The sequence below is a fragment of the Galeopterus variegatus genome, unplaced genomic scaffold, assembly GCF_000696425.1.
Source record: "Galeopterus variegatus unplaced genomic scaffold, G_variegatus-3.0.2 Scaffold1026, whole genome shotgun sequence".
Classification (NCBI taxonomy): domain Eukaryota; kingdom Metazoa; phylum Chordata; class Mammalia; order Dermoptera; family Cynocephalidae; genus Galeopterus; species Galeopterus variegatus.
Genome location: NW_007727137.1, coordinates 110,514 through 125,075, shown reverse-complemented (window position 1 = coordinate 125,075; position 14,562 = coordinate 110,514). Strand labels below are relative to the sequence as shown.

The 14,562-nt window shown below is 49.2% G+C and overlaps 1 protein-coding gene across 1 annotated transcript; it reads left to right on the top strand.

Annotated features, from left to right (window-relative positions):
- The first annotated feature begins 3,908 nt into the window (after positions 1-3,908).
- On the top strand, positions 3,909-8,190 carry CDCA4 (cell division cycle associated 4). The gene is made up of 2 exons (XM_008574269.1): positions 3,909-3,951; positions 6,065-8,190. Exons 1-2 carry the CDS (start codon positions 3,922-3,924, stop codon positions 6,779-6,781), a joined length of 747 nt encoding a protein of 248 aa, XP_008572491.1. The 5' UTR covers positions 3,909-3,921; the 3' UTR covers positions 6,782-8,190.
- The last annotated feature ends 6,372 nt before the right edge of the window (positions 8,191-14,562 follow it).

Genomic DNA, 14,562 nt, shown 5'->3' with positions numbered 1-14,562 from the left:
GCCTAGCAAGGTCTGTTCCTCACCTCTACTCTGTGCATCTCTTGGGGCCAGTCAGAACCATACTCCATGCTGATTTTGACGCAGACACACAAAACTGGGTAGGATAATCCTCACAGACCACCTTCTTGGCCCATCCTTTTCCCCTTCACTTCTGAACACAGGCTCTGAGTGACAGCACTTCAGGGTCACGTGATTGTAAAAACTGCCTGTGAAGTTTAATCTTTACTATAGATTTGTAGTAGTAAATATGTCAGCACTTCTTTAATATTGGGTATAACAAGATTAACAATTGCTTAGGATTTGGAGCATTGGAAAGGAATGACTTAAAGTAGCTCTGGACATGTATGTTGTCACAGCACAGAGAATGGTATCCAGAGCACTTAGTGAGATGCAGGAGAGGCTGCGTCTAGAGTGGTTTTAGACTTTTAAGTAATGTGGAAGCCTCCCCACACCCATCACATTATTTATTTTTCTTTATAGTCAAGCTATAATTTAATATAGTGAAAGGAACAGATATAGTACAGGTCAGTGAATTTGGATACATGTGTGTGCTTGTGTAACCTGGGCACCTGTGTAGAGGGGGGTATGTTCCTCCAGCTGCAGCCATTCTGTTCTTTTACGACTGAGATTAGCTTTGCCTGTTCTGAAGTTTCAGATCAGTAGAGTCACACAGTACATATTTTTTGTGTCTCGCTTCTTTTAGTCAGTGTAATGTTTTGAGATTCATCTATGTTGTTGCATATATCATTAGGTTTTTTTGTTGCTGTGTTATAGTCCTTTGTCAGAATACACCACAGTTTATCCATTCAACTTGTTTATCTTAAATCCTAGAAGAAATTACATCTGAGGGGGAGGAAGCAAGGCTAGTGGTGGAGTGTCTGGTCCCAGCAGAAGAGTGATGTGGAACGTGATAGGAGAGAGCTGCTCTGGGTACAGGATTCCCACGTCTGGAGGGAGTGCAATGGAGAGGGTGGCCCGAAAGGAGTATTTAACTGTGGAACCCAGGTAACTGGAGTCTACAGGCAAATGTGCAAAAAATTAATGCAGAAGAAATTGGTGGAGGATTCAGCCTTCCTAGAAAGCGGTTTGATAATGTTTATCAAGTGCCTTAAAAATGTTTGTACCCTTTGCCCTAGTAATAACTCTAAGGAATCTAGGCTAAGGAAACCAAGTGCTGGAAATATCAAAGCACCCAAAGTTAGAAACCAGTATTATTTGTGATTGGGAAAATCGTAAATAGTATGAATGCTGTGGATAACAGTTAAATACAAGGTAGCATGTTTATACATTGTAATAAACAGCTATGAGAAATAATTGTAAACTTTTTATTTAACATGGAAGATATGATTAGGAAAAAAAGCAGAACTTGTGGTATACTCATGCAGAGAAGAAAGTGCTTAGGGAAGTGGCTGGGAAGGAGGAGTCACATGATGGCTGTTTTCTCTGAGTGGTGAGGATCCTGCTGGCATTGTGTTTTGTACTTTTTGATACTCTTGCAGATTGTCCACTGTGCACCGTGGAAATCACCCGACCCACCAGTGAGAGCACCAGTGAGAGGCTGCTTGCTCCGAGCTTGCTGCAGTGAGGGAGTCAGCCGTGCCACTTGTGTTTGGCAGAGGCTGGAGGCAGGCTGGGAGGGGGAGCTTTGGGTGGAAAAAGGGCAGGCTCTGGGATGCCCTCTGATGGAGGCTGCTGCCTAACCAGAAGTGGCCTCCTGTGTGATTGCTTAGGGTGTGTCTTTGGCTTTCTCTGGTTGGTCCTAAGTTGGAAGTGGTGAGAAAAACTGGAGAGGCTGTCAGTTGTTAATCATGTCCTGGCCATTGGGGCTGATTGTTGCAGGAGTTAATGTTTGGCTGCCTAGGTTGTTTCTGGGGATAGCAGGCTGGCTTCCTGGCTGGTCACCGTAGCTCTGGGGTTGGTTTCCTGGGCTGACTGGTGCACATGTGGATCAGAGTTCTCTTTCATATGTGGTCCAGCTGCTGTTTGTTGTTCAGTCTCTCAGAGCAAATGTGGCGACCTCTGGGCTTTCTTTTTCTGGCAGAGCTGTGTTCTCGGGGCTGCTGACAGCCGACTGTGGCCTGTCATTTCATCCAGCCTCTTAAGTTCCCTGAAAGGAGGCTTCTAGAGCCCATATCCAGCTTCCAGAGAGGGTGTGAGGGTCTCTCGCTGTGCTTACCCCCACTCATGGACTCGTGACCTGGAATTTCTAAGGACTCTTCCAGGAAGGGGAAGTAGGGGCCCAGAGGGTGTTAGGTGCTTGCTGGAAGTTCTTGAACTGTCTCCAGTGAGTTGTGGGTTTCTGTGACCTGTCCATTCTTATTCTTTTTCCTTTTGTGAGCTGCCCCCGCCATTCCCTGGTCTCCTACAGTGATGTGCTGTAGACCCACCTGACCTGCCTTGCCAGGGGGTCATGGCACAGGATTTCCAGGGTCGGGGAGGCCAGCGGGGGAGGGGGACCAGGAGTTCTTTTGACTGTAAACTAGGGCTTAATTCATGTAATTCAAGTAGATTTGGTTTGGGTCCTAAATTAAATCAGTTGTCATGCAGAGTCAGAATTTTAGATTATGATGGAAAAGAGATACCAAAAACCAGTAAGGTAAAGTGACTTGCCACAGAGGAACCCTTGGGACAAGTGATTGGGCTGAAAAAAAAAGACCTCTGTACAAGTTAAATGTGCAGCCCAGATGAAACACTTGACTACTTTATTACCAGAAGTAATTAAAATGTTGGTGGTAAACTCTTTTAGTCATTTAAAAATGGTTGAGTAGCCAGTGTATACAAGGTGTGATGATAGGGACGCGGTGGCTCATGAGTCGCGCCTGCTTGCTATCGTGGGGGAGGTTAGTTTTGTCAGGAGAATGACCTGTGGCCACTTGTTATTCTTTTAACTTTATTTTGAAGTAATCACAGATACACAGGAAGTTGCGGAGAAATGTTTGGGAAGATCCTGTGTGCCTTCCCCGCTCCCCAGGGTCGGCATCTGGGGAAGTTGCAGGCGGAGCACACTGGTCGCTTGGTAGAGCCACCACCACAGTCCAGGTGCAGAACCATCCCTCACCCGAGCCCTTTATGGCCGCACCCACCCCTCAGCTGTCGTTGTGAGAACATAACGTAAATGGGATCACACAGTACGTGACCTTTTGAGATCAGCTTTTCTCTCTCAGTATAATTCTCTTCAGATTCATCTAGATCGTCTTGTGTGTGTCTATAGTTCATCTCTTTCTGTCTCTGAGTTGGATTTTGTGATGTGGATGGGCCAGAGTTTGTTAATCATGCCCTGGTTGAAGGGGATTGTTTCTAGTGTGGGGCTACTGGGAATAAAACTGATATGAACATAATTGTACATGCTTCTATGTGAATATTGGTTTTCATTCTCTGGGATAAATGCCCAAGAGGTCACTTAATTTCATAAAAATGTAGGTGTTAAATGCATGGTAGGTGAGATCTATGACATTGAGGGAAAGGGGAACTTTTTCACTGTCTATTCAAGGGTAGAGCTGGCAGGAGTGAGCCCTCATAGGGGGTTCCGGGGAGGGGTGCGGCCAGCAGCCAGTTCTCCCACATTGCAGAACTTCCCTTCCTGGGCCCTGGGCTCGAGCCGGGATGGCAGGTGCCCCTGTGTACACACCCCAGCTCTCCAGAGGTACCTGGGCTCACTCTGGCTACAAGGACTTTTTGTTTGTTTGTTTTTAAAGAAGTCTTCAAGTTGGAGTATTTAAAAGATTCTAACCCTGTTTATGAATAACTCAAATGAATTATTTGAAATAAAAATGTTTAGCTACATTACAAATATGAGAAGAGAAAAACTTAATGTTTTATGGTTTAACTTTCTATCCTAGGAATGGTTGTCCTCAGTGGAATGCTCATTGTGTGTTGGATGCTGCTGCCCTGAGCCAGCTCCTGAGGTCCTCCCAACTTCCCATGAGGTGGCGCTGGCTCAAGATGGCACAGGTCAAAAGCTGGAGCCCTCCCTCTTCTCTGCTCTGCTTTTTAATTCCCCAAAGACCTCTCAGTTTAGAATCAGTTCACAAGAACAGTTTCTGCAGTTTTTCACTTCTAAGAGTGCACATGCGGCTGATGGTGGGTCCATCAGGCAACGTACCTGGGCAGGACCCCCACCCCTGAGCTTTCCTGGGTGTGGGCTGGGTCCTAGGAATCTGCATGTAAGACCTGTGGCACCAGTGCTCTGCGTCACACGCTGGTTACTACCTCCTTAGTTAGCTGTCCCCTGCCATATAGCACTGGTGGGGAAACCATCCCTACAGCATTTTGGTTCCTTTGAAAACAGAAAGGAGTTGGGGGGTGAGGGGATGGGCTGAGGCCTTGGTCATGCAAGCTTGTGCCCAAGCAGAACTTTAGGTAGGACAGAATCGTACGTGAGGGGACATCATAGAGAATGCAGCCTGGCAGAGCCTCTGCTCCTTGGGAGAAGTAAACTGGGAAGAGTCCCAGGAGTCAGTGTGAGCCTGAGGCAGGCTGGGCCAGCTGCAGCAGCATGGGAGTGGGGCGTCCAGGGAATGCGCTCTGCCAGGGTCGTCATGTCCCTTCTGAGAGTACTGAGGCAGAGAGGACAGCTCCTGTGAGCTGGCACAGGAGCATGCACAGGCCATCCCTGCTCCCGCGTGGTTCTGGTGATGTAGCTTTTCAGGGGCTCTTTGTGGTGAGTACAAATATGGGGTTAGTGAAAGCATCAGGTAGGGAAGGAACAGACCCTTCTGATATGCAGAAGTGACTTTGTCACTAGTCATGGTCCCTGGTAAGTTAGCTTCAGAAAGCAGGTGCTGTCCTGCAGACACCAATGCCTGCCAATGTGGCTGCCCAACACACACCCTGCCCTGCCCTAGGCCCCTGCTTCTCGCCGCGTTGCATGGTGCACACTCACCTTGATATAGGGTGGGGGTGGTACTCAGCTCCTGACTGGGGCTTGCCAAATCTTGTTACTGGGCACAGGTTTGGCTGTCTGTCCCCCCCAAAAAAAACCTAGCTTGGCTCACCAAAATCTGTTACCCCAGGGCATTTCGTTCTTGGCTGAGGCTTCCCAAAATCTGTTACTGAACCCAAGTCCGGCTGCCTGCCCCCAAACAAAAATAAACCCAGAAGTCACGTGTTGATTAAATGGGAGTCAGCTTTGTTCAGGAGTCCCGGTGACCTGAGGACAGACACTAGGCTAACCCACCTCTCTGGCATACCTGAGGGAGAATGGACAGGCCAAAGCCATCTCAGAGACTCAGGTTTACTGAGGGGTTTTGAAAGAGGGGGCTGAGGGATGGAACGTGGGAAGTGAAAAGCAGGAGGAGGGGCACGGGAACAGCGAGAGGTCCACACCTGCGTGTCAGGTACGAGGTCTCACAAAGGCTCCGTGTGGTTTCTGCTCCTGTCCTTGCTGTCATCTCAGGGTGTCAGTGGAGGGTGGGGATCAGCACAGCTCTACTGATGGTTTTTCAGGGTCTGGATAGTGTGCGTTTTCTGGCAAGTAGTAGATTCAGGCTGACTGGAAAACATTACATTTGTGTAAATAACGTCATCTTGCCCTGTAACCAACGTTTAAAATGTCAAATAACCATGGGAAAAGAGGGAACTCAGAGAAATGCATGCCAAGGAAAAAACTGTCCTTTCAAATCTTTCTGCACCCATGCAGTTTTCGGTCCCAACATGGCTTCAGTCCTGCTCGCTCCAGCAGTCTCACTTCACCACAGCCTCTGCTGTCAGGGGCACAGATGACTAGGTTTTTGGTGTAGATTTTCAGCCTAGGCATTTAAAAGTATCTTTCTCCTATCTTTAGTTCACTTATCTTTTTTGATGGAGAAAATTGCTGTGCTACATACAGTTTAGAGGTCTGTCATTTGTAACAATCGGACTGTGCCTGAATTAGAGACACACAGGAACGTGGCTGACCTGAGGGCAGAGTTGTCTTCCACTCGGTCCCTGGCTCCCAAATCTGTGTCTTTGCCGCATGCTGTGCTGTGGCCTCTCATCCCTCTGACAGTCAGTGGCTGGACTGTGGGGGCGTTGTTGGATAGAAATTCTGAGATGTGCTAAATGGCATCTTCCTTGGTTTCAACAGGACACGATGTTTGCGCGAGGACTGAAGAGGAAATGTGTTGACCACGAGGAAGATGTGGATGGATCCCTGGCTGGCTTTAAGACTCTCCCCTCCTACAGCCTGCAGCGGCAGTCGCTTCTGGACATGTCCCTGGTAAAGCTCCAGCTCTGCCACATGCTAGTCGAGCCCAATCTCTGCCGTTCGGTGCTCATAGCCAACACGGTCCGGCAGATTCAGGAGGAGATGACCCAGGATGGGATGTGGCGGGCAGTGGCACCCCAGAGTGTGGCGCGGGCCCCTCTTGACCGCCTGGTTTCCACAGAGATCCTGTGTCGCTCGGCGAGGGAACAGGAGGGGGAGCATCCTGCTCCTGAGCTGGGCTCAGTGTCTGAACTTCCCCTGGTCACCTCAGCACAGGTGCCGAGGAGCCCTCAGAGCAGCGTTTGGGAAACAGACAACCCTCGAGAAAATAGAGGAAGCTTTCAGAAGTCGCTAGATCAGATATTTGAAACACTGGAGAATAAAAACCCCAGTTCCATGGAAGAGCTGTTTTCAGATGTGGACAGTTCCTACTACGATCTGGACACGGTGCTGACAGGAATGATGAGTGGCACCAAGTCTGGCCATTGTGACACGCTGGAGGGCTTTGCCTCAGCAGCCGCCCCACCCCCCAGCCCCAGCTGCAAGTCCGAGCTAGGTGAGCTGGACCACGTGGTGGAGATCCTGGTGGAGACCTGAGCAGCCTCCTGGCAGGCTGCTCCTCAGCCCTGTGACCCAGCTGTTCATCAGATGCACTTGTGAGCTTCGTAATTCGGCGGACTTGGCCCTGCAAGGAGTGTTCTGGCCCTCTGCAGCCAGTGGCCAGCCTTGTGTGGTTTGTGTATTGGTTCTCGGAGTGTCCAGGAACAGCTGGTCATCAGCAGGGTCTGCGGCCTCCAGACCTGTCCCCTCCCCTTCCCCTCTGAGGAGGGCAGAGCAGAGGCTGGTCAGACGGGAGCTCACCCCTGGGCCAGTCTGGACCCTCTCAGAGCCCGGCCCCTCGTGCCTCATTGTGTCCTGGCTGCAGCCACTGTGGGCTGAGCCGCAAGCTGCATCCAACCTTGTTTAATTCTAGATGCGTGAATTTTTTAAAATTAAGTTTTGTATGTTTTGGGCAGTATTTTGTCTTAAGGTATATTTTTTAAACTTTTTATACTTTATCTCTTTAGATTTTTTCAGCTATTTTCTTAAAAGTATATTTTTTCTATAAACATCCTCTGCTGCTACATTAGCAACTTTTATAGCCTAAACAATTGCAGTCGATGTATTTCTTTTTTTAAAGGTTTAAATAAGGGAGTGTTTTTGCAGTGAGCTTCACTGCACTTGAGTCAACAGTGTGAACATGTTATGATTTTTTTACCTTTAATTTGTGTGTGGCCCTTCCCTATCATGTCCTATGTTACAGTTAGAGCTTCATTAAAATCGAGAACTATTCACAGCCACGACACTTTTTTTTATCATTGGAAGATCCACTGTGCTTGCTGTGTCTTCCTAGACTGAAGTGTAAATTAAGGAGAGTTTTATTTATGCCTATTTATATGTAAATGTCATTGGAGGCAAGGGTCAGATATTAGTCTGTTTGGAAATCATGAGCACCAGTTGATCTTCAGAGATGTGGAGTCTCTTGGTGGTGCCTCTGGCAGCTTGTATTTCTAGAGGGCCCCTCCTGTCAGATTCCCCAGTACAGGACCTGCTGGGGCGCCCTGTGCCAGGCACACACGGGTTTTAAAGGACATGTCTATGTGCTGTTGGATTGGGAATGCCTTGGCTGGCTCTGTTAAATTGGTGCTGAAACAAAATTTTAATGTTAAATTTAAATCTAGAATGAAAAATCTGAATCTGTATACTTTGTGGCCCTCGATCTTGAGGGTCATTGAGGTGCTGCTGTTGGAAGTGAGTGGGCCCCAAGCGCCCCTGTGCCTGCAGAGCCTTGACGTCTGTTCACAGCCAGGCTCCTCCCCACCTACCTGTTTCCTGTTTCGCACATGCGTTTTCTCATTGCCCCACCCCTTAGCCAGAAAGGTTTCTTGTTTTCTTCTGTGCACATGACCATTCTTGATGTTGGTAATGTAAACCTCACTTTATTAAAAATTATCCAACAAAGAGATGAAAATGTGTTGTTAATTATTCACCATGTCATGACATGATCCTTGAGTGGACCTCTTTCCTAGTTTGGTTCAATCATATTATCTTAATTGTGCTTTGCAGTGGTGGGAAAAGAATTTCGCTTGCGTGCATTAAATAGGCACTGGATTACTTTTATTTTCCCATTCCCAACCACACAGGATTCCAAAGCAGAACTCCCCTTTACCTTGTTCAGCACCAGCTCCCCTTCTGCACCTGCCCTCTCCTCCAGATCTTTAGTGAGGGGCAGGGTTAGGGAGTGTGCCCGCCCCGCTGTGAGGCTGTAGGTAAACAGCGCTCTTCTGAGTCTTGACTCACTGATGGCTTCTTGTTTTGAGTTTTCTTCAGGAAAACTAGTTTGAACGGTATGTGTCTTATAGCAATAAACCTAAAGCAGCATTTAGTTCCTTTGTAGCATTGCTGTCTTTTAAAAATATCATTTGTTCAGTTTCCGCAGTAGCTCTAGTGTCTTGGCAGCCTTCGAAAGTGTGAAGTATGCAGAGAGAGTGACTTATGAGAGCATGTTGGCTTTAGGATGTTTGATTAGGGGGACTGACCTGGTACACCTGGTCTGTTTGAGAGCCTGTGCATATGTGGATGGTCAGCTCAGGTGAAGCATCCTGCACTGTGCAGGTGGCTGTGGACCATGTTTTTGCCCTGGTGAAGAGCCTGCTAGAACTTAGAAATGTGGCCTCCATCTATTGATGGAGATTGAGACCCAGTGTAGTCGGTGCCTTATTCCCTGGACTCCTGCATAATTTGTTATATTTGTAAGCCAGAAGACTGCTTGCTTCTGCCATAGTCCACAGTAGCCACACAATTGATTACTTGTCCAGAAACTTCCTTACAAGTTTGGTACATGTGGTATTTAAAAATATGTAGAAATTAATTGGAAACAGATGTTCCAAGTGTTTGGTAATGTTTACAAAGAGTCTACTCAGTGGTAAAAGTACAAATTGCAGTCACCTAAAACCTCTGCAGTGCTAACTGGGGCCTGCCCCAGTTGAGCCATGGCTCCCCTGTGCCCTGGGTGTGGGCATTTCACTTCAGTTGCAGTTTATCACATGACTACCACGTTTATTGTCCTACAGGTATTGAGATGGTGACCCCAAGACCCGGGAGGATACGTGGGGGCACCCCTCATGTGGGCCCAGCGCGTTAGGCGCACAGCTTCATGGCCCCTCTCATTGGAAGTGTGTGTGGTTTTTAAAAGTTAGAGATGCATGCTTACTTTAAGAAGTGGAACAGTGCGACAGTGGAAATCTGAGTCAGACCTCCAGGTTTCATCACACCTGGAGAGTGTGCTTCCTCAGTCCTTCCCATGACGCCTGAGTGTGCCTGCTCAGAACAGGACGGCCCGTGTGACCGTGGTACAGTACAGCCATTGACTCCAGAAGAGTGACACTGATGGGGGGCCTGTGCGGCGCTGTGTGCAGGGTCCCACAGGGCCAAGCCCCGGCTTCTTGGGCCCAGACCCCTCCCAGACTGAGTGATTAAAGCCGGACTCCCAACCTCAGACCAAATGCCCGGCGTTCTAAGTGCTCCATGGCAGCTCACATGCAGCCCCATGGTCTGCTTCAGGAGCTGGTCTGGTGGTCGGTAGTCCCCCTGAGCCCTCGGACCTCAAGGCAAAGAGCCTGGCTTGGGAACCATCTGTCAAGCTCACGGCGGGGCTCTGTCTCCATGTTTAAACTGTAAACACTCTTGTGTTATGTATTGGCATCTGCTTCAAGAGTTACTGGATCTTTTTCCTTTTCATAAACTGTCATACTTGGTATCAGGTTACTAGGAGTTTCCATCTGCAATATGTGGTGTCCTTCTTAGGACTTTGCTGCAACCCAACTAGGTTATTCTCATGGTGGTGGTGTGAGTTGGATCATTGGGTCCACGCATAGGAATGTACCCATTTATCATGTCCTGTGCATGGGTGGCTCTATGGACAGTCCAGTGTCCTCAGTGCCTGCTTGGGTGTTTAGTGGACACAGGGAGCAGGGAGGGGGGCAGGTGCTGTGTGGATGTCTATGGTTTAAGTGTAACATCCATTTCTCAGAACAGTGACGAGCCTTTGCAGTACTTTTAGGACTAGTGAGCGCTTGTCCACAAGGCTGTAATTGTAGGCTGCAGGCCTGGATGGGGGTGTCACGTGTCACTCCAGCAGGGCCCTACTGCAGCTGGGGCACCTTGAGCCCACCCCCTTGCAGGCAACCACTTCATCAGGCCCACCCAATTCATTCTGCCCTGCCCGGTGGGAGATAAGCACCTATTTCTCACGGTCTTCCCCCCCCAGTGCCTCCCATACTGGGCTTGAATGGGCTCTGTACTGCCCAGATCTGGTGGCTCTGGCCAGTCAGGCTTTGCAGAGTGGCCAGGAGCAGCTCCATGGATTGTTTCTGAGGTTGTCAGAACCAGCTAACTGGAGGTGCCTATGGGTCTGGGTAACCCACTAGGTCCACTTCTTGGATAATGATTTGGTCAATGGCCAGAGGAAGACACTTGGACCAGATCTCTAGGTTTTCCTGGAAGGTCCAGGAAGAGCACTAAAAATGAGATGCTCTGAGCAGCCCAGAGGCCATGGCCACTGAGCGTGTGGGATTCTTGGCCCTCAGAGTCTGGGCTTACTGCCACCACCAGGACCTGTGGGTAGGACCTTTGGGGACCCCTCAGCACCCTCATCATTTTTGTAAAAAATGCACCCAATTGTTTAAACTGCAAAACTGCTTCCTGCATTTGGGTCAGCTGAGGCCTTGTGACCTTGGTGCTCCTTCCCCCAGGTTTTTGCAGATAACCAGGATCTGGGGCAGTCCCCTGATCTGCTGATTACAGGTTGGAAAGCTGTAAGGTGAGTAGTGGCTGGCTGGGTGGGTGTCCACAGGGAGCTAAAGGTCCCAGGGTGCCTGCCAGGTGGAGGCCGAGGGGAGTCAGGTTCCAACAGAAACTTCAGTGTGACTAAATGCATGAGCTTTCTGCCATCTGTCCAATGTCCTCCATCCTGTGCTCACACGCGTGCTCCCTGGAGCGGCTGCAGGCCACACGCCGGTGGGCTGGGCTTCTGGTACACTGCCCGGTCACCCCCCAGGTGTTGTCTTACTGTGTGCTGACTCCAGCAAAGCCAGCGCACTCACTGCATTGGTGGACACAGGATTTTCACAAAGAGAAAAGGGCTCACTTCCCATGGAGGCCAAGGAAGTGGCTTTCCCCGTGTAGACGAAGATCTGAGCGAGGAGCTGGGTGGTGGCCGGGGGCCTGCCCCGCTGTTGACCCCAGCAATCTGCTGAAGCGGAGCAGAAGCCTGCCGGGTGGGAGCCAAGTGGGGGCACTTCCTGCCCCAGAGCTGGATCCTGGCACCTGGGAAGCCCACCTCCAGGAGGGTTCTGCTAGGCTGTGGCTGAGAGCACTGCAGTGACCTTTGTGGACCCAGGCGCCATGCAGGACAAGCCACCCTGTTGAGGGGGGCAGGAAGACAAGGAGCAGGGCCTGAGTCATTGTTGGCACCCGTGGGCTGCCAAGCACAGAGCCAGGGACCTTCCATCAAACACACTCTCAGGCTGTCTGGGACCCACTGACACCACGGCCAGAGGCTGAGTGAGGCTGGGGGGCTGGCCATGCTGTGGCTGTCTGCCTCAAAGCCATCCCCAAGGTGAGGAAGGCCGTGGGAATGAGCTTGGCCCCAGCTGGTGGCCCTGCTGTGGGGAACTGTCCAGGGCGCAGGGGAGGGTGTGCCTGTGTGCATGTGCACAGCGGTAGGGCCTGGGGTCGTGGTTTGGGGTTTTCACTGTCACCTCGGTGCCCAGCCAAGGACCCACATCACTGTGACTGCAGGGCCCTGTCCCTCCTGTGTGCTGACCCCTCGTGTCTCACCCACTTTTTGCTGCTCAGAAGCCGTCCGGTGTGTTTGGCTGCTGAGATCTTGGCCCTTGTGTTTCCTCCTTGGGGACAGAACCCTTGGCCTTGTGCTGGGGGCACTGGGGGTCCTTTGGAGGCCACAGCCCCTGCTGCAGATGTCTGCATGCTTGGGTTGCTTGGCTGCAGCTGTGTGGTCCTGCTCCGTGGCTTTCTGGGAGCCAGAGGAGTACATGGTGCTACTGCGAGGTGCTGGAGGGTGCTCTGCCCACAGAAACGCATTTGTCATCACCGTTTCACATGTGGAGTTGAGGGAGCCCTGGGCCGCAGCCTGTTGACTGGTCATCAGCATTGTTTGTTTTTGTGAAAGAATTTCAAAGCACATCTCAGATACTGAGACATTTTGACCCTAAAAACAGGTTGAACTTAAAAGATAAGGACATTTTCTTACAAAGCAGCAATACCTTATTGTAGTTAGAAAATTAATAATTGCTCAATATCATCTAACACTTGGTTCATAGTCATATGTCTCTGGTCCTCCCCTCCACCAAACTTCCCTTTTACTTTCTTTTTAATTTTTATTTGTTTATATCTTTTTGGTGGCTGATCGGTTAAGGGGATATGAAACTTTGACCTTGGTGTTGTTAACACCACACTCTAACCAGCTGAGCTAACTGGCCAGCCCCTCTAACTTTTACAATTTAGGTACCCCATCAGAGTTAACAACATGCCCAGATCCTCAGTGTCCACTTGGTGACAGTTTACAGGGGAAGATGCCCCAGTGGCTACTTCTGGTCAAGGTGTGGAAGGTACCAGCCCCTCAGCAACAGCAGGGTCCCCACCAGAGGTGACTGCCCTCCCACACACCCACCAGGGGACCTGCTGTGCTTGAACTGGGTGGGAATGGAGCTCACGGTGTGTCTGTGCCTTTGCCAGTGTTGTGTGTGCCTCTTCGTTCACTTTTTCTACATTAATTTTTTTAACTGACAAGGATAAACCGCATGTATCTGTGGTGTGCGGCATGATGTTTTCTAATATGTATACACTGTGGAACAGCTAAATTGAGCTGATTAACATATGCATCCCCTCACATTCCTGTGGTGAGAACACTAAATCTACTCTTAGCAATTGTCAGTTACACAATACATTGTTGTCAATTCATCCTTATCAATCAACCACCCTCTCCCCAGCCTCTGTCACCACCGTTCTACCTCCTGCTTCCATGGCACCATGTGAGTGGGGACATGTGGTGTTTCTCTCTCTGTGCCTGGCTTATTTCACTTCGCATAATGCCCTCCAGGCCCTTCCATGTCGGCGCAAGTGACAGGATATCCTTTTTTAAGGCTGAATGGTATTCCACTGTGTGCACGCACTGCTGTTCCTTTATGCACTCATCTGCTGAAAGCCACGCAGGCTGATGCCGTATCCTGGCTATGTGAATAGTGCTGCGATAAACACGGGGGTGCAGGTATCCCTTTGATATACTCATTTCATTTCCTTTGGGTATATGCCCAGAAGTGGGATTGCTGGATCTTATGGTAGTTCTGCTTTTAGTTTTTTGAGGACCCTCTGTACTGTTTTCCAGAATGGCTGTCTCATTTATGTTCCCACCAGCAGTGTGCAAGGGCTCCCTTTCTACACATCCTTGCTAATGCATTGTAAGTGGGGTGTGGAGATATCTTACTGTGGTTGTGACTTGCATTTCCCTGGTGACTAGTGATGTTGAGCATTTTTTCATGTGCTTGTCTATTTGTATGTCCTCTTCAAGAAATGTCTGTTCTGGGGCCGGCCTGTGGCTCACTCGGGAGAGTGCGGTGCTGATAACACCAAGGCCACGGGTTCGGATCCCATATAGGGATGGCCGGTTTGCTCACTGGGTGAGCGTGGTGCTGACAACACCAAGTCAAGGGTTAAGATCCCCTTACCGGTCATCTTTAAAAAAAAAAAAAAAGAAATGTCTGTTCTTTGCCCACTTTGAAATCACATTGTTTTCTTGCTCTGGGTCTGTCTGAGCTCCTTGCATGCTTGGGATGCTTGGGTTACCCCTTATCAGATGCAGCTCGTCTCCTCAGTCTGTTGACTGCTTGCTTCCCTGGCCTGTAGAAACTGTCCGCTCTTTCCTGCTGTGCACAATCCCAAACTGTCGTGGGGATCAGGACCCACACGAGAGCCACACCTCTCACTTGGTGGTTGTCTCTTATGGTCTTCATTTTGGGCCATCCCTTTTTTCTAGTGTTTACCCATTTTCTGTTCTGGTGATTTCTGCTCGTACAAATAAAAATAATTTCCTTTCTTCTACTTACTTTGGGTTTAATTTGCTCTTTTTCTAGCAACTTATAAAAGCTTAGGTAATTGATTTTATATGTTTCTTGTTTCCTAATATAAGCATTTAAAGCTATGAATTTCTAAGCACTGCTTTTTCTCTATTTATTTATTTATTTATTTTATTATTATTATTATTATTATTCTTTTTGTCTTTTTTCGTGACCGGCAACGGATCGCAACCCTCAGTGTCA

Coding starts and splice junctions, on each gene's coding strand:
- CDCA4 (XM_008574269.1), top strand. CDS start 3,922: ATGAGGTGGCGCTGGCTCAAGATGGCACAG. Junction 3,952..6,064: donor GCTGGCTCAAGATGGCACAG/GTCAAAAGCTGG, acceptor TGGTTTCAACAG/GACACGATGTTTGCGCGAGG.